General features: G+C 41.7%; 1 protein-coding gene across 1 annotated transcript; it reads left to right on the top strand.

The window, feature by feature from the left end:
* Positions 1 to 1,693: 1,693 nt before the first annotated feature.
* Positions 1,694 to 19,421, top strand: mtus1a (microtubule associated tumor suppressor 1a). The gene is made up of 10 exons (XM_061283182.1): positions 1,694 to 2,130; positions 4,658 to 4,866; positions 10,199 to 10,265; positions 14,107 to 14,321; positions 14,471 to 14,576; positions 16,073 to 16,146; positions 16,224 to 16,316; positions 16,657 to 16,773; positions 16,864 to 16,961; positions 17,976 to 19,421. Exons 1-10 carry the CDS (start codon positions 1,977 to 1,979, stop codon positions 18,202 to 18,204), a joined length of 1,362 nt encoding a protein of 453 aa, XP_061139166.1. The 5' UTR covers positions 1,694 to 1,976; the 3' UTR covers positions 18,205 to 19,421.
* Positions 19,422 to 19,461: the final 40 nt, after the last annotated feature.

Below are 19,461 nucleotides of genomic sequence, written 5' to 3'. Positions count from 1 at the left end.
ATGATAGAATTCATTGAAAGTGCGAGACTGAGTACATTTTAAAGACTCATTCTAAAGAAATTGCTGACCTCTTAAAAAAAAAAAAAAAAAAAAAAAATAGATGTAAAAAGCTGACCTCTAATTCAATGTCAGTCTGTTGTATCACGATGGCTTCTTGTTATTTTGTCACATGGCGGTTTTCAGAATTCAACTGCTTACCCATGCTTGTCTGACAGTTTCTAGGGTAACTGGCACTGCACATAAACAAACCCCTGTTAAAGCTGTTCCAACGAAAGCAAGATGGATGCCAACCCTTGAAAAGTGTACTGGGCCAAGTAAGATCGCACCCATTTACACAAACGGTGTCCTATCTATGTGCTTGTTAGAATGCGTCGCAACTCAACAAATTCTCACAGCTGAATGCCAAAACTCAAGGTCTTCGGATATTGCTGCTTTAATCAAACGCCAGGAATTATGCATGCTTTTAAAGTGATTAGCACGAATGTCCACATTCATTGCGTTAAACTCACATTGGTGTGCACAACCCGTCAAAGAATGAACATTTATTAGCTTTGATTTTATTTATTTATTTATTTATTGGCGGCTTGGTGGCGCACTGGGTAGCACGTCCGCCTCACAGTTAGGAGGGTGCTGGAGCCTATCCCAGCCGTCATCGGGCAGTAGGCGGGGGACACCCTGAACCGGTTGCCAGCCGATCGCAGGGCACACAGAGACCAACAACCATCCGCACTTGCACTCACACCTAGGGACAATTTGGAGTCTCCAATCGGCCTACCAAGCATGTTTTTGGGATGCGGAAGGAAACCGGAGTGCCCGGAGAAAACCCACGCGGGCCCGGGGAGAACATACAAACTCCACACAGGGAGGGCTGGAGGTGGAATCGAACCCAGTGCGCCACCGAGCCGCCTTCATTATGATCCGACTTTTATTTATTTATTTATTTATTTATTTATTTATTTATTTATTTATTTATTTATTTATTTATTTATTTATTTATTTATTTATTTATTTATTTAACTTTTTTAAACGTTTCATCATATCCCAATGTAACTTTTTACCATTGACACACAAACAGCATCAAAGATAAAGATCTATTAGATCCATCATCTAAAATGTTTTTTGTATGTATGTGTGTGTTAGTGTCTACAACAGTTGTGCCCAGAAATAAACCTTCTACTACCTACAAAGGAGCTTCTACTTCCTCTCCGGGTCCTCTCAAAAGAACCGCGTCTTCGAGATTTGTTGGTATAACACCAAGTAAACCAGGTAAATGTCGTCACTTTAACATAGGTGAGTCCAGTGAGAAATAACTAATTTAGATATAAATCTATTTTCTTGGGGGGCGGGAGTTAAAAATATTTTCTCTTCAACACACGTGACACTGCGTCTTGCTAAAATAATCTTCAGCCCCCTCTTTTTGAACTTGAGTGTTGCACAGTCAGTACTGGGGACAGCTATGTCAGCATCTCCGCTGCACTGCTTTCAGTTCAGTTAACAGTGACAGCATTGCAGAGAGCTGGCCTGTCATCTCTGCTCATCTCAGTTTGAGGCAGAAATGGAGTAACATTGTGAAAGCACGGAAAGCGAGCTACAATTCTCATTGGCTGCAATATTCCTGCTAACCCCTCCCATCGCCCTGTGATCCCACCCCACCCACCTTCCTGCTCGAGCATCTTGCCCCCGCTACAGCACTTCCACCATCGTGTTATGCAAGTGCTGCTGGTGTTTTGGCCGATGACCGAAGCCTACTTTGACCTGCAGGATTAAGGTTTACAAGGCCTATGGAAAATAATAGAATGTCCTACATGGATGCTGTACCATGGTGACCTCTGAGGGCTTTTACTTGTTTCTGTCTATTATGTCCCATTGGCAGTGTTTTTTGGGGGGGTGGGGGTGCCTCTTGCCTCTGATAATTTTTTTGGCTTTCTACCCAAGATTTTAACATTGAATTTATTTTTTGCCAAATACTTGAGTATATGTATACGGTGGCGTTCTTTTACGACTGCGAGATGTTATGGTCTCCAAAGCTCTCACCTTCAAACATCCACGTGCGCCTGACAGCAAAAGGCCTACTAAGAAACATTCACCTGCTGTCAGGATGCTGGAAAAATGCGGTGGTTTTCCAAGCAGGTTTGTCACCTCATTTTGTTATATTGAAATTGACTTGATCATATGGTCTCTGAGTTAAACGTTTTGTTATTTACAGTACTTGACTTGTGTTTCAAAAAGTGTGCCTCTATGTTTAGCATGGCTGTTTACTTGTCTCTTAAGCAGGAGGTTCGGCTTTCATTTAACTACAGTAGTGACTATAATTTCACCCAGTATACTGCTGAATTCAAGCAAGATTAAAATGTTAGATTGGTTTCACTATGCAGTAGCTATCATGTCCATTCTTTGTTTTTAAACTTGTGTGTAAATGATCAAGAAAGGCAAAAAGAAAACGGACCTTTCATATTGGCCACATAGAGAGACCCGCTTATCCTGTTTCAGCCTGAAATGTACCAAGGTTATTTTGGACTCTACATGAAGCGTCACAGTGACAGTAGATCAGTTCTGTTGGGAAACTAGTTTTGGTTCCGATTAAAAATTGAATGCTTTGAAGGCTATTTTTAGTTTTGAAATTTCGAAGGAATTTTCGTCTCATCGGGTATTACAATTTCAATGGTATTAATCAAATATAACTACTACAATAATTTGGTTTACAAATATGACACTGTAGTTAACAAATGGAGTGTTCCAATAATGTCAATGAGAATGAGCCTGAACTGAATTCTCTGTCACTGTGCTAACAAAGAACTCAGTGATGTGATAAACAGCACAACCCATCACCAGTTGTATGCTGCGATATCTCCTTACATGCTTACAAAACTACTGTTCTAAAATCTACTTGGATGTTTTTTGTTTTTTTTTAACAACAGATTGTTTGTTTTACCTTTGAGATTCATGGTCAGAGCAAGAGGAGCAGTATCCAACATTTTGCAGATTTTCATTATTTCTTGGAAGTCCCTTGAGTTACATAACATTACCTCTGTGTGTTTATATTATCCTAAAGAGACCGTTTTGAGGTCTAGAGTTGTATAATTTATCTTTCCATCTTCCATTTTTCATCTCCTTATCAAACTGCACAGCAAAACCTCGGTACAAACATTGATTAATGTTAATTGCTCATGTTTGAAAGTGATGGTTCTTGTGCGTACAGCAGAGGGCAATCTCGTTCAGATAAACCCACAGGTTTGCTGAGAAGTAACAAGAATTATAAAGATCACATCCTGTTCATCAAGTGAATGCTTGTTATCCAACTTTTAATCTGCTCCACTATAAACTTTACCTGTTTATCCAGGCATTGTGTAATATACTTAAAAAAAAAAAAAAATCAAATTAAAATTCTGCTAGCCTGCCATGTTTGACTAATTTGCAATAAGAACAATCTTGTGTTGCGTTTTATGGTTTAGGGCCTAAATGTGTAAATGCATTTTGTTTGGTTTGATTTAAGCATTGACTCAGAATAGTGCATAATAATGTTCCTTCATTTTTTTTTCTCCTGTGCTTAGTTGAGGAATGAAATCAGACCAGTATGAATAAATGTACAGCAATCCATTTTTCTGAACCGCTGTCGCAGGTGTGTTGGAGCCTCTCCCAGTTTTGTTTTTAAAAAAAAACAATGTTCACCATAAAATTAGCAATGTACTCAAAGTAACTTGCACACATGGAAAAGACAAGTTTCATATTCCCAATATGTGGTCCTATTATCATGAAGTATTATTGGTCAAACAGATTGTAGATTCAATATAATTAATAACAAAATGAGATACAGTAGATCAGAAATGTGTAATACTAAAAGCAAAAATATCTATTGATGAAGAGATTCAACCTGCTTTGTCTAATGTTGTCTTATGGCCTTGGTACTGTGACACATTACTGGACCCAGTAATTGTAAAGATGGTACAAAACTTTAAGGAATTAATTTTTTTACCACCTCAATGTAATATTACTGTGATGTTACCTCCACCACTAATTGGTGCTAATGTGTCTATTTACTGCTTGAGTGGACTGACAATCCTCTGAGTACTCCCACTAGACCCTTTGGTTCATTAAATTCTACTCACTGAAAGCTGGTATTCCAGAAATGTTTCAATTTAATCTCATCGCCATGTTACGCAACACTATCACTGTTTGCTCCCTACTGGTGAACTCGCCATTGTAGAACATGTTTTCTTGCAGGTGGGAATTATTTATATTTTATAATGCATGAACATAATGATTCTATTTGTTAGTCTAATGATGCAAGCATGTTTTTTTTGTTTATCACACATGTTGATAATAAACAAAGGTTGCTTGTTTGCTGGATTCTGGGAATCTAAATAACTCCACTAGCAGAACAAGAGGCCCTCAGTGACCAGGTCCACAGCGCTCGCTATTGAATTGGGAAATGGAAAACTAATTGTATTTAGAAGATCAATTTTTATGCCGGGCTATCTGTGAAGCAGCACTGGGAATAGTCAGAACATCTGTGGGCGGTGGAACCATCCACAACTTGACAGTATCTAGTTGAGGCTGGTATGGTATTATCGGACCATATACTGTACTGTGCTTATGGAAGGAAGATTGATGTTAATCATGAACATTGTCTCAACTATTGATGCATATTCTTTTATAGTGAAAAAGAACAAGCCCAAGACTTCGTCCCGGCAGCAAGTGTCAACATCCCAGGCAAAAGAGAATCAAGGACCTCCAGATGTGGTGCCACCCAGTCTCCCACGGGATGACAGAAATGACCAGAGGATCCAGAATCTTGGGGGACTGCTTGCGGCCTCTAACTGCAGATTTCAAGCTGTCACTATCGTCTTACAGCACATTCTGTCTGAGGTAGGATCATTTGTTTTGGGGATTTGAAGTTGTTTTCTTTTACAATTAAACCAAAATAAATGTGCACTTGTTTTGAGAATAACAGCCATATTTAATCCCAACTGTTTTTGTTTAGTTTCATACTTTTTTTATAACGTTAAGTGGGAAAACACTGAAGGAAAAATGTTTTGGTAGTTTAGTCCTCAATACGTAAAGAAATCGGTTATTTGTTGCTGCAATGCTGGAATTAGAACCCAACGTGGCATTTATAGATGCCAATAATAATGCAACCCAAATGCTATTTCTATGTGCAAATATTTATGCGCTCAGCAGTTTAAACATGGATCTTCAAACACATTTAAACAATGTTTGAATATGGTGAGTCAAGCAGTGTCATGTGATTACCGTATTTTCCGCCCTATAAGGCGCACCTAAAAACCTAAATTTTTATCAAGTCAACAGTGCGCCTTATAGTCCAGTGCGCCTTATATATGGATCAAGTGATGAATTTGTTGATGCATACTGGTTGTACACAGTGCTCTGCCAAAATGTTTTAGTACGTTTTAATACGACTAGTAAATTACAAGGTTGCATCGCTTCCCAGCATTACGGTAACTGTAGTCAGGGGGCGTCACCGAATAGCTATTGTACCCGCGAGGCTATTTCATTTCAAAATAGGCTGCTCCGTTAATGTTTCGAGTAAATCTACGGATCGCTATGGAAGGGAAACATAGGTAAATAGTACCAATGCGTTAGATCAAACTTTAGTCAGTTCTGATCATTTTATAGGAGCTCGTTTGAGAGACGCGATTGTTTACACTTTGCTGAGGCTCATGGGAGATTGCGAGCTGAGGGTCATGGGTTTTTGCAGATGGCTAACGCTATAACGATAGCTGCTATACGCGCGAGGCTATTTCATGTCAAAATAAGCTGCTCTGTTAATGTTTCGAGTAAATCTACGGATCTATATGGAAAGGAAACATAGGTAAGTAGTACCAATGCGTTAGATCGAACTTTAGTCAGTTCTGATCATTTTATAGGAGCTCGTATGAGAGACGCGATTGTTTACACTTTGCTGAGGCTCATGGGAGCTTGCGAGCTGAGGGTCATGGGTTTTTGCGCATGGCTAATGCTATAACGATAGCTGCTATACGCGCGAGGCTATTTCATGTCAAAATAGGCTGCTCTGTTCATGTTTCGAGTAAATCTACGGATCGATATGGAAGGGAAACATAGGTAAGTAGTACCAATGCGTTAGATTGAACTTTAGTCAGTTCCAATCATTTTATAGGAGATCGTTTTAGAAACGCAATTGTTTACAGAGGGCTCGTTGGTTATTGGCTAGTGGGTGCATACCGCAACCCTAGTCAACCTCAGTTTGTTGCAGTAAAGCTTCTATTTTATGCGCCTTATAGGCCGGTGCGCCTTATACATGGACAAAGCTTTAAAATGGGCCGTTCATTGAAGGTGCGCCTTATACCCCGGTGCGCCTAATAGGGCGGAAAATACGGTAGTTTCCAGAAACCAAGTTCCTCTGGGGATTGTTTGCCACTACATTATAAACAAGCTTCTCACATCAGAATACAGCTCGAGTCTTGTTCCTTATTTTTTGACTGTCAAAACAGAATTATGCCTTGGGAAAGTAGACTGTCGCTGGTTACATATTGGATGTTACTTTTATTTCTTTAATATGCTTATGCTCAACTGTTTGACATGTATGAGCAATTTCTTTATATTATTCATAAAAATAAATATCCACAATTCGATTTCTTAATGTGCTGAGAATTAAATGCTTACAGTAAATTATTTGCCATTTTGATCATATACCGTAATTTCTGGGCTATAAGCCGCACCTGATTATAAGATGCATCAGCAACAATTTTAGGTAGATTTTTATTTTTATTTTATTTTTTTATAAATAAGATGCACCGTACTAAAAGTCGCATGTGGACGTGAGTTACTTAACAAAGAAAGACGGTGCACCAGGGCTCGAAACTAACGATTGCCCGATTGCCCGGGGCAAGTAGCGATGGCAGACGGGCAAGTAGAATTTTTTCCTCACTTGCCCGAACTTGCCCTGCCATAATACCATGTTTTCAAGCTGTAAAAAGACGATTTTGTGCATAATTTCTCGCAACTTCTGCCGCTTCTGGTCCGACATTTTGTTTTCTAGGGAGCGGTTAGTTTCTCGTGTAAGTCTGCAATACATTGATAACGGCAAAGCGCTTCGTAATTAAATGCATGCTCTCTCACCCGTCCCTGGCTCTTCTGCGCCTGCGCACCAGCAGAGCTTGTTTCCGGTTGGCGGATACGAAGGCATATGAAGGCAAAACTTATAGTGTTGTCTTTTTTATTGCAAAAATGTGTCGGGCAAGTAAAAATCCACTCCAAAAAAATTCGGGCAAGTAAAATTTTGTTTCGGGCAAGTAAAATTTTCTCCAACTTGCCCGAGGGCAACTTGGGCAAAAAATAAGCTTCGAGCCCTGTGCACAGAAAGGCTTTTTAAAGTTTTAATAACATATTATAACATTTCTTTCCAAACACTGCCTGTGACGCGTCAGTAATACCGCAGCAACACGAAAGTAACAGCACTAATAGGGCTGGATTAAAAAAAAAAAAAAAAAAAACATACTGGTAAAAGTCACGAGACACTGCGGTAACAAAGCAGCAACACGGTAGCACAGCACTAACAGGGCTGGTTAAAAAAAATACCAGTAAAAGTCACTGAGAGCCGTCGTCTTCAGGTTCCTCTTGGCCACTGAAACCATCGAAGTCTTCCTCCTCAGTGTCCGATTGGAATACTTGATACTTCGCCACACACTTTCTCAGTCTCTTTCATTGTCTCTTTTATGCATTTCTTCTAGCATTTTCCATAATGAGGGTCTGTTCATGCAAATTTTATTCATGCACAAAGAGCTAAATTACATTAAACTAGCGAGCTACACGTATAGCTCCAGAGTAGACGTGACCAGAAAATAAATAAAGAAAAGGGTGACGCAACAAGATGTCATCAACAATAGCCCAGTTTCCCCTAGTGACCGGAAGAAACCTCTACAATGCATGAGCAGCTGTAGTTCCAACGTTAAGAACCAAATTGAGTGCCTTTAACTTAAAAGCGGCATCATATGCATTTCTTTTGTCCCCCATAATGAGGGTATGTGTATAAAAGCTTCCTTTCTTCAGTAATGTCCGTCTTGATCTCGTTCTGTCTCTTCTTTGTGTGAATTATACGGCACTATTTGCCTGGCGGATGGACATGCGATCATCACACCACTCTTCTCCCCAGTGACCGTGTCACATATCCCTCCGCCCAGCAAAGCGGTTCCGCACAACAGCGGTCCACAGCCTTTTTAAGTGGGTGTAAAAGTGATCAAGTCATCACAAAAAATCCCTAGATACGCCACACAGGAGGACAAGCCCCAGGGTTTAAAACTTGAGCAAAAAGTAGCGACTTATAGTCCGGAAATTATGGTAATTGTGGAACATCTCTATGTTGTACCTGTCCACATGTAATGTCCTGCTGATGCTTTTGACCCAATCACTGATCTCCTCATTGGTTCCTTAAGTGACAGTGTACATCAGCTCCAATAGGAAAATTTACAGTTGTTAGAGTAATTACTGAAAATTCCATATACAGTATTGTGAAGCTAAGGATACCTTTATCTGTTGTGTGTTGGTAGTGCCCAGTGGAGAGTATAGCCGTTCAAAGGCCCAAGAATAGATGGCTCTTACCATCACCGTGTGAGAATGCCGTCAGCTGTTGCCTTGATATGGTCAAATGAGCGAGTCACCATGCCACTTAGCCAGCACTGCACTTTGTTTCTTATCTTCTGTTAAATTTGGATTGTGAGATAAAATGTAGTGGACTGACTATGAAACCAGCAGGCACACGCAAATACCCTACCGGTAGAAAGAAACTGGATTGTTGTGGGTAGGTTGATGATGTTTTGTGGAGTGGTTTACTAAAGATATGGGTTACAAGATGCTTCTATACAGAAACACACAATTGCTTCACTCACAGCACTCACAAATTTTAATCTGTGTGCATCGGAGGAAACAAATGCACCGTTCTCTTAAAATATATCATGTTTAAGTTCACTGTGAAGTCATTCTCATCCAGTCAGATGGTTGAGAACTGGCTTCTAAGTCCTTGACCTGTTTGAGTTTGATCCACAAGCTACAGATCATTATTGCCTGAGATTATTTGCTTGAAAGTGAAACTGGAAATCTGATCTGTCACTGTCGTAAAAGGGTGTGTACCAGTGGAATTGTGAGCATGAGGTCCACAGGAGGGAGTGGTGCGGAGGTTTAGTGGATGACTTAATGCTGCCTTGGATGAGAATGGGGGATGGTCGGGATGAAGGCTCTCCCCATGTCCCTGTGGGAAGGTCACTTCCCATCTTAAAGGCTGTTCCATCATCTTTACAAATGATCTGGTTTCTCTATTCTGACTGCTTGCATGTGCTGCTGTCTTAAAGTGACCTCACCTCAGTAGGGAGGAGCCTGTTCTTCTTTTGGAAGCCTGCCCCTTTGTGTGAGTGTGTTTTTTTTTACTACAGCACTGCACTTAGCAGTCAGTTAGCTCAGCTGGAGAAGCATCTTGTAATCCAGGACGATGTAAGTGGAGGTGGTGCGCCCACCTGGACCGCTGTTTGTCCTGGCTTACTTAGTGGGTCCAAACCCCAGTGCGGGGCAGGGGCTCACAGGCTGTCATGGGTTGTACAGGCAGCAGATTGTGCGTCACAGCTCCCTGTGCTGCAAAGCAGGTAACTTACACTGACACTTAATTTGTAGGCACTGTTGCAAATGGCAGTGGGCAGGCTTTTGTGTTGGCTTTATATTGAAGAGTATAGTTTGACTCGCCTTTGCTCTGGTGTCTTTAACATTTACATGTATGACCATTCATGATGTCACGTGTTGTCTAGTGTCATAATTAAGGAATTGTTTCTCTTAAGTTGTGTCAAATAGAAACCTTGAAGAGCACTGCAGCAAGTGTTGGAAGTAAAGCAACTATGCCAGCAAAAATGATGAGCTAACACAACATGAGTAGACTAACAAGTTTAACTTTTATTTGCCTTATTCCTGATGTTTACTTTCATCAGCACCTGCGGTTATATTGCAGTCCTATATTTGTTCTTGCTAATATCCTGGCTTGGTAACTGCATTCATTAAACATTTGAGTTACATTTGTGTCTTTTCATGTTGTTAGTGTACCTTCTCTACTTATCAATAATAGGTTGCAATATGGTATTATTAATTTAACAATCTAAATTCTGTCACTTTTTTTTTTCTTCATATATTTGTCCTGTTGCTTTGATTTTAATATGTTTGATCTGTTCTTATTTCTGTGCAGCGTGATGAAGCCACGGGGCAGTGCCAAGAACTCTCTCAGCAGTTGGTCAACCTCCGAGGAGAGTTAGGTAAGATGGTCCGGGCCATGCACTTGGGACTGTACGCATATACAGTATGTATGGCACTTGTTTCATGTTTCATAACTGACACCCATCAGTCATCAATGGGTGTGCATCTCTCAGATAAAAGATGATTGAATACATACTATGTATCTTGGTGCATGGGGTACGCTAGGATTCAAGACCAGGACATTTTGAAGCGGACCAGTTCAATTGGGTGTGGATTTTGTCATGTTTATTAACATGTAAAAATTTTCCAAAGCCCAACCGACTAATTAGATTCAAAGGAACAATTAGTAATTAACGACATTGAATAGTTTCATACTAATTATTACCTTGTGCATTTCTCATACGGGATGATCTGGTATGTATTTCGCTACACTAAAAGGATGGTCTATTTTATAATGGTAAGAATTCAGTTTGGTTAAATAAAACAAATTTCTGATTCAATATAATTTTCATTTACACCCCAAGTAGTAGGGTCATCTAAAAAATACCCACTCATCAATGATTACATTCATTATCCTTACCATCTTTTATTAATGACTTGTCACTTTGTTTGTTATGCTTGAATCTCGTTTTTACCAAAACGTGCTCTCTGTGCAAAGCATCAAGCAGATCTCCAAAATGATTTACCAAACCAATCGTCAATAAAACAAACTTTTTGTTTATTATTTTAAAAAAAAAATAGTGATAAAATTAAGTGTTAACTTTTTCTTCCAGCTATATGCAGTTATTGAATTTGCTTATTTTCCTATTCAACTTTTTTTCTGTGGAAACTGCATTCAGCTAAGAGTCACTGAAAAACTGTCGGTTTTGCTGCTAGTCAAGTCAAGTTTATTTGTATAGCCCTAAATCACAAGCAGTCTCAAAGGGCTTCACATAGACAAAAATTGACAATTATTCTCAAAGCATCCCCATGCTGCTCTTATAAGCTCCAAATGGCATCAAAGCTCCGCTTCATAGCAACTTAAGAGGTGTCAAGGAACTACAGTATTTTCAAGTTATACATGTTCTAAGATGTGTGTATGTTGCTGCGGGGCTACCTCATCAACAGTGTTTGACTAAGCTTTTATTGCTCCTCATCAAGGAACTGTATGTATGAGGTGATAGGGTAATAGTGACTCTGAGTAGCTTGAAGATTGAAAATAATAACACTATTGAAGCCAAGTGGAACAGTAGCACTAATCAAATGAAATTGTGAGTGATCCAACAGTGGTGGAGTAATGACAGTATTTCTCTATTGAGTGAGGAAAATGAACAGCCAAAATGCTATATATTGTTTCCTGTCCACTTGACCCTTGTGATAAACCTATTATTATATATAAATGATCAATTTGCATTAATTTGATCTTATCCTCATATTATGCAGACACACACACACACACACCTTGTTTAAAGTGCCTCTCGACTTCCACATGACTGCTATTAAATTCTAAGCACTGTTCTAACACATTCTTTTGTTGAATGGTCCTTCAGATACCCTAACCTCAAGTTGACCTTGCTACACGCACTGTAGCAACAACTGTTTAAAAATGTTCCCGTCAACTTTCTGAAGCCGGATTTACATTCTTCCTAAAGGAATCCATTGATGTGTCAACCAGTGCTGTGATATTGACAGTGCCATGCATCCCTAATTATGCTACACGATCTGCATCCGTTACTCCCAAAAGTCCATCCCATGTCAGACTGTGGGCCAGAGCATCTAACTTTAGTTCTGGCATAAAGCAGACCTGCAGACACTATATGAGCCAAATGGTGTTTGTTTCCATGGGCGGAATTGGACTAAAGGCTCATATGACCAGATCACAGTTGCACATGGTTGCGGAATGCACTTTCTTGGCCTCTGCATGCCAGCGCCTGATAGCTGGTCCCAGTATTGGCTTTGCCTCTACTCCTGGCTCTGCTGCCGTTATTCCACTCTGTCGCGGATGCTGCTTCACGCTTTTGCGGTCATGTACTCTTCCACTGTCTTAACATACAGTTTAAACTATCAGACTCGCAGACATCGTTGTTGTTTTGGATGATTCGGTGAACGTCAGTGGGATGAATTGGTCCATATGTCACCTTTGATGAAAGCTGCATTGTAGATTTACTCACTAATAACAACTACCCTTGAGCAGCTTGTGTTGAGACAGTTTGACTGTAGTCGACAGAAGCTGAGCTAACGCCTCTGATTAAACATTGTTCAAGAGGTACAAGTGCCCCAGCTGAAATCTTTTACCCATGGTCCAGTTTTCACAATGTGAAAATATGTAACCTCTGGCCATAAATAACTTTGCCGTAATTGGCAGATATCCTGTCGTCCAGTGTAGGCATGTGTTTCTTTGACATTCATTAAAAAGTAGTGCCACCTTTGTCACCCTAAACCAGGGGTGGGCAAACTTTTTGACTCGCGGGCCGAACTGGGTTCTAAATTTGGACCGGAGGGCCGGACCAGGAGCAGATGGACGTAGGCGTTGTGTGAAGTCATATAAGCGACCTGTAAAGGTCATTGCATAAAAGATCTTGGCCTTTAGTAGGTAGTAAAGCATGGATATTCCAAACAAGTTTTTTGAAAACAAATGCATTTATTAACAGCATTAAAAAAATAATAATTCACTAAAAAACTGCTATCAGTGATTCTCGTAAAATACGACACTGTTATTATGAATAACAATCTCCATCACTTCAGTGCCTGCAGGTCAGATTAATGAAAGATGTTTATCTTATGAGATCACATCAAACGGCAAACATTCTGACCAAATATATCATCTTGAAGAATCGGTGAAAGCATACATCCAAATAAAGTAATCAAAACAGCAACACGGTGAGGGGTATCTGAAAATCAGAGCAGAGTTTTAACTCTCAAACACCTGGTAACAGAGGTGAGGAAACGGGAAACACTTCCTTAAAGTAAGCCTTAAGAACTTTACAGGTTAAGATTAGTCGCAAATAGGTGGTGCATCAATGTCCTTGAGCATCCTGCATTGTTTGAAAATGAGAATGGTCGCTAGTTTCAATCCCTGCTATGTGTACAAATCATATTCAAAATGCATTTTTTTTACAATAAACTTGAGAGCCTCCCGTTCATTTTCAGTGGGAACAGTGTTGTTGGTCTCCCTTTTTTGCTAGTGCGTCATAGTCTGGAGTAAAATTTGTTGTGGCAATTCTTAGGCGAGATCCGAGGTGTTGGTCCGTTTACCTTGATCTGTGACGGGTTGATGTTGATGTGGCTGAACGTCACGTCGCGTACGTCGAGCCAAATTGGCCACTCTTTTTTAACATTCGGCACTCACTTCTTTTTTTCGGGCCACTCATTTTAATGGAAGGATTCCAGGGGAAGGTTTGTGGGTGGCTTTAGCGCAAAACTGCATCTGAAAGCTCAGCACACGAATTATAAGAATGCTGTCGTCAAAGCCCACGCTCTAAATTCGGGACTGATACGAATAGAGCGAGAGTGCGCCAAGTCCGTACTACTGAGTACGTACACGCACTTGTGAGTGTGCACCGAGCTTTCTGACACGGCTTCCGGTAGTAAATGCGCAGGCGAGCGCTTCGCCATCTACTGGGAAGACGCAGTCATTGCAGGCAAAATGACCAAAAAAAAAAAAGTTTAATACAATTTGTTCAGGGTTGGCGGGCCGGATTAAACGGTCCCGTGGGCCGGATGTGGCCCGCGGGCCGTAGTTTGCCCACCCCTGCCCTAAACACATTTTGTAAGGGCCCCATTCTGAAGTTGTTTATGTACATCAACACAATTATGACAACCTTTCTAAGGTAACCAGGTTCACATTTTACAGCTACGTAACCTCGCCGGGCATCACCGAGCTCAAGAATAGGAGTACTAAACACACTTTACATTTTGCAGAGTGCTCAGTCAATTCATCCGAACGGCTGGAAAAGGAGAAGCAGGACTTGCAGGATGCTCTGGAGTGTGCAATGCGGAGACTGCAGGAGCAGCACCAGAAGGACCTGGAAGAGATGGAGCAGAGACTGCAGGCCTTTTACCAGGCTGAAAGGGACAAGGTCCACCTGAGTTACCAGGGCGAGGCAGACAAGTACAAAGCTCTGGTACAAACGCAGGTTTGTCCCCTTCACCAAATGTGTCTTGAGCCGATAGGGTTGCAGTGACTAAATGCAAAAACATTTATAATAAATAGTGAATAAATGCCCAACTTTTTAGTAATAGGGATGAGCTAGTAATTGATCGGTTTCCCATGTCTCACCAAAAGATGGAACAACTTGAAGGAAGTCATGACACTCTGAAGCTGGAATTAGAGCGGGGCCATGAAGAACAGCTGCACTGTGTTAAACAACAACATGAACAGTCACTGGAAGGTAAGTGGGTGAGTTGAGTTGTGTGAGGTGGGTGGGTGAGTTGAGTTGAGTTGAGTTGTGTTGTGAGGTGGGTGAGTTGAGTTGTGTGAGGTGGGTGAGTTGAGTTGAGTTGTGTGAGGTGGGTGAGTTGAGTTGAGTTGTGTGAGTTGAGGTGGGTGAGGTGAGGTGAGTTGAGTTGTGTGAGGTGGGTGAGTTGAGTTGTGTGAGGTGGGTGAGTTGAGTTGAGTTGTGTGAGGTGGGTGAGTTGAGTTGAGTTGTGTGAGGTAGTTGAGTTGAGTTGAGTTGAGTGGCTGAGTTGAGTTGTGTGAGGTGGGTGGGTGAGTTGAGTTGAGTTGTGTGAGTTGTGTGAGTTGTGTGAGGTGGTTGAGTTGAGTTGAGTTGAGTGGAGTGGGGTGGAGTGGGGTGGGGTGGGGTGGAGTGAGTCGAGTCGTGTTGGGCGAGGTGGGTGAGTCGAGTCGTGTTGGGTGTGGTGGGCTGAGTCGAGTCGTGCGAGGTGGGTGGGTTGAGTCGAGTCGAGTCGTGCGAGGTGGGTGGGTTGAGTTGAGTCGAGTCGTGTGAGGTGGGTGAGTCGAGTCGTGTGAGGTGGGTGGGGTGAGTCGAGTCGTGTGAGGTGGGTGGGTTGAGTCGAGTCGAGTTGTGTGAGGTGGGTGGGTCGAGTCGAGTTGTGTGAGGTGGGTGGGTGGGTTGAGTCGAGTCGAGTCGAGTGTCGTGTGAGGTGGGTGGGTTGAGTCGAGTCGAGTGTCGTGTGAGGTGGGTGGTTGAGTCGAGTAGAGTTGAGTGTCGTGTGAGGTGGGTGGGTGAGTTGAGTCGAGTATAGTTGTGTGAGGTCGGGTGGGTGAGTTGAGTCGAGTTGTGTTGAGTTGTGTGAGGTGGGTGGGTGGGTGAGTTGAGTCGAGTTGTGTTGAGTTGTGTGAGGTGGGTGGGTTGAGTTGTGTTGAGTTGTGTGAGGTGGGTGGGTTGAGTTGTGTGAGGTGGGTGGGTTGAGTCGAGTTGTGTTGTGTTAGGTGGGTGGGTTGAGTCGAGTTGTGTTGTGTTAGGTGGGTGGGTGGGTGAGTTGAGTTGAGTGTAGTTGTGTTAGGTGGGTGGGTGAGTTGAGTTGAGTGTAGTTGTGTTAGGTGGGTGGGTGAGTTGAGTCGAGTTGTGTTGTGTGAGGTGGGTGGGTTGAGTCGAGTTGTGTTGTGTGTTTTGAGTCGAGTTGTGTTGTGTGTTTTTTTTAGTCGAGTTGTGTTGTGTGTTTTGAGTCGAGTTGTGTTGTGTGTTTGAGGTGGGTGGGTGGGTTTAGTCGAGTTGTGTTGTGTTGTGTGTTTGCATCGAGTTGTGTTGTGTGAGGTGGGTGGGTTGAGTTGCATCGAGTTGTGTTGTGTGAGGTGGGTGGGTTGAGTTGAGTCGTGTTGTGTGAGGTGGTTGGTTGGTTTGAGTTGCGTCGAGTCGTGTTGTGTGAGGTGGGTGGGTTGAGTTCAATTGTTTTCTTCCATCTTATACCATAACTTCTTCAGAGCTCAAGAAATTACACACTCAGCAACTGGAGTCATTGGATGAGAGTTTGAAGGATTCAGAAGTGGGACTCATTGTAAGTTGAACAGTTTTTCTCCCAATACGAATGCATGTGATACTGTATTTTAAAGAAACCCCGCCTTTTTCCTCCAGGCACAAATTCAACTGCTGACTCAGGAAAACGCTGACCTGCTTGAAAAGCTAACGTCAGAAGACAATAAGCGGAGAGAGCTGGCGGTGGGACAGGTACTGCTTTGTGCATCGTGATGTTTGTCAATCATAAACCAAACCATTCATTTATTTCCCTGAATGGTTGGCATCATGATCTGAATTGGGCCCCAATACCGATTTCTCTGAATACACTGCCCTTTCAAATTTGTTTGAAGTGCAGTGTTAGACAGTCTCCCTTTCCATATCAGTATTGATTCAGAACCCACTCAGCAGTCAACCATGTAATTAAGGGAACTTTATTAAAAGTGCTCAAGTTGTTTGTTTTATTATTTACAATATGTGTGTTGCCGCTGCTTTACTGGGATTATTTTACCGTTCCAAAAGAGCCCTGAAAATTCTTGTTCTTTCTCTGTAGAAGGACTCACACACTGTGTATCTGGAGCAAGAGCTGGAAAGCCTCAAGGTGGTGCTGGATATAAAAAACAAACAACTTCACCAACAGGAGAAGATGATGATTAAAATTGATGAACTGGTAAGTTCTAGAATAGAGACAAGGCATGTTATACAAGAATTAAAATTGTCATGCTGTCAAACATTGCATTGTTCACGTTTTGTCTCCCAGCTTGAGAAAAATGTGAAGTTAGACGAAAGCCTTAAGAAGGTCCAGCAGGAGAACGAGGATCTCAAAGCTCGCATGGAGAGATACTCTATACTCTCAAAGTAAGTCGTGGACAATCGTCTTCCTCGCACATAGGATGTCACATTTGCTGCCCTAGGAACTTGCTCATTTTAAATCTGCACTCTACGGCAGTGGTCCCCAACCTTTTTTGCGCCACGGACCGGTTACATGTCAGAAATATTTTCGCGGACCGGCATTTCTATAAATAAATAATACATTTATATAAATAAATAATACATTTATAATACATATATAAATACAATGAAATAAAATGATACGACTGACATAAAAACAAGTACAAATGACGAAAATATAACTCACCATTACGTTGAATTAGTGGGAGCACTGAGTTTGTTTCTCATAAACGAGCCGGTCCCATCTAGACGTAATCGGAGACAATGACACCCGAAGTGATTAAGGTTTGTCTTTTATTGCAGTATGCTTGGTCTCCATGTGTTGAAGCAGTTTTGAATGCTTCATTGCCTGGTTAGTTAGTCTGTCGCCACATATTAGCTTTGCGGGCTCGACTGGGGAAACATGTCACGTGACCGGGACGAGTGTCTTGACCTGAATTAATTGATCGTGGATAAAAAGTAAATAAAAAAAATTCTGTGCGGCTTGGCGGCCCGGTACCAAGTGACCCACGGACCGGTACCGGTCCGCGGCCCGGTGGTTGGGGACCACTGCTCTACGGGATTTCGCGTTTCAAATTTCTACTGCCACCTGTGGCCAAAAAGATAAATTGAACCCTCCTTACTTCGCGTGTATGGTTAAACTTGTGTATTTACAGTAGCTTTGCCCCAGAGTTTGGTTATCCATTTTGACACATTTTATGAACATAACATACACATTGTGCCTCCCAAATCTTGATGTCTTTCCGCAAAGTAATACGGCTTCACTTGAATTTCATCCGCTTGTTAATGCACATAATGCATGAGGAAGTTTCGAACATGCGCTCAGGTCATCTATAATCATTCATTTTCTGTTTTGATTGGTGGAGGTGTGTTTTTGACGGTCTTGCAGGTTGTTTAAGCTGATGTATTTGTAACTTGCAGGCAATTGCTTGCAGAGCAGGCTGTGCTGCAAGAATCCCTTCAGAAGGAGTCCAAGGTGAACAAGCATTTGTCGATGGAGAATGAAGAGCTCCTCTGGAAACTCCACAACGGGGAACCAAGTAGCCCACAGAAGGGATCCCCTAGCTCTGCATCTCCATCCCATTCCTTCAGCCTACAGTCACCTCCCAGCCCTGGGGCCTGCTCGCCCTTCCCGCTCTCACCCAGATAACGATGGCTCCCCCCGCTTCCAGGAAGCAAACAGACTCAAGTTATCCATCTTAAAGGTCACCCTGTTGACCTATTGGCAAAGCAACATTATCGGCTTGTGGGGGGTGGATCATATTTTTCAGATGAACATGATTTAGACAGTCACAGACTGTTAAAATGCTGCACGTGAGCACTTAACCAAGGCCATGTTGTTCTTTGGCTGTCTACGGAGGGATGGGAATGGGGGTGAGGGTACAAAGACTCAGGACTTGAGTATCACAATATGCAATCTTTTTTTATTTATTTTTTTATAGCCACTGGTGGTTTGTCTGTTTGGATGCTCGGCACTCACGCATTGCATGCACATTGATGCACATATTTATACAGAATTGAGGCTGAGGATTCCTGCACGGTTAGTCACAAATATGTCAAAGTGTGACCCCCAACTGTCTTGGTAGAATGAAACCTAGTAATTTCCAGAAGACATTAGCCTGATACTGTGGCAGGTCCACAGGGCCAATCCCAATTCTGAGTGTTTGATGTGTTGTCCAACGTCACTCATCCTGAAGGAATCATCCTCATATAGTTTTAAAACTGGGGTCTGTTGGCAAGGAGAGGCTTTGCTTCAGCATGTTGTTTTGGAAATGTCTCCTACATATAATTTGGGTTTAAATTTGATTCTTGGCGAGTTGGCGCTGTTTGAAATATGCTATTAATAAACTAATAAAAATATATTTTTAACATTAAAGGTTGGGTATACTTGGCTTCTGGGCAGAAATAAGACACTACATGAACTTAATGTGATCTCTAAACTTTAGAACAGGGGTCATCCACCTCCTACAACACAACGGATCATGTTCATGCTTGCAAGGAGCATTCCACAATTCATTCACATGCCTTAATTTTGCATTATTTTTAGAGGAGCGCTAACACTTGAATGGTGTGATAGCAAAAAATGGCATCACGAGTAATGACGGAGCCAAGTCAATTGTCGCATACCTACTGTGGTGAGTACAATGTGAAGTTTTTATATTGATCAAAACTGACTGAACAATATTGTTGTGGAGATGTGATATATTGAAAGATGAAGGTAATTGTGTTTTATGCTCTAGTAATAATGACATTGATACTCAAATTTCTCCAGAAATCTATTGTTGAAAGTCAGAAGGAAGCAGCTCTGAAACAAAACACGTTCTGGGCACGTGTAACGCATTCCACATATGGAGCAAATTAGAATGTCAGCTTGGCAAAAATCTCAGCTTTAACCAGATTCGTTTTT

The sequence above is a fragment of the Syngnathus typhle genome, linkage group LG1, assembly GCF_033458585.1.
Source record: "Syngnathus typhle isolate RoL2023-S1 ecotype Sweden linkage group LG1, RoL_Styp_1.0, whole genome shotgun sequence".
In the NCBI taxonomy this organism is placed as follows: Eukaryota; Metazoa; Chordata; class Actinopteri; order Syngnathiformes; family Syngnathidae; genus Syngnathus; species Syngnathus typhle.
This window is presented reverse-complemented; position numbering and strand designations above follow the sequence as displayed.

Bases quoted from the DNA above. Each gene is read 5' to 3' on its own strand.
- mtus1a (XM_061283182.1), top strand. From the start codon at position 1,977: ATGTATACGGTGGCGTTCTTTTACGACTGCGAGATGTTATGGTCTCCA. The intron at 4,867-10,198 runs GTAGGATCATTT...ATTTCTGTGCAG, and splicing joins TACAGCACATTCTGTCTGAG to CGTGATGAAGCCACGGGGCA. The intron at 10,266-14,106 runs GTAAGATGGTCC...TACATTTTGCAG, and splicing joins CAACCTCCGAGGAGAGTTAG to AGTGCTCAGTCAATTCATCC.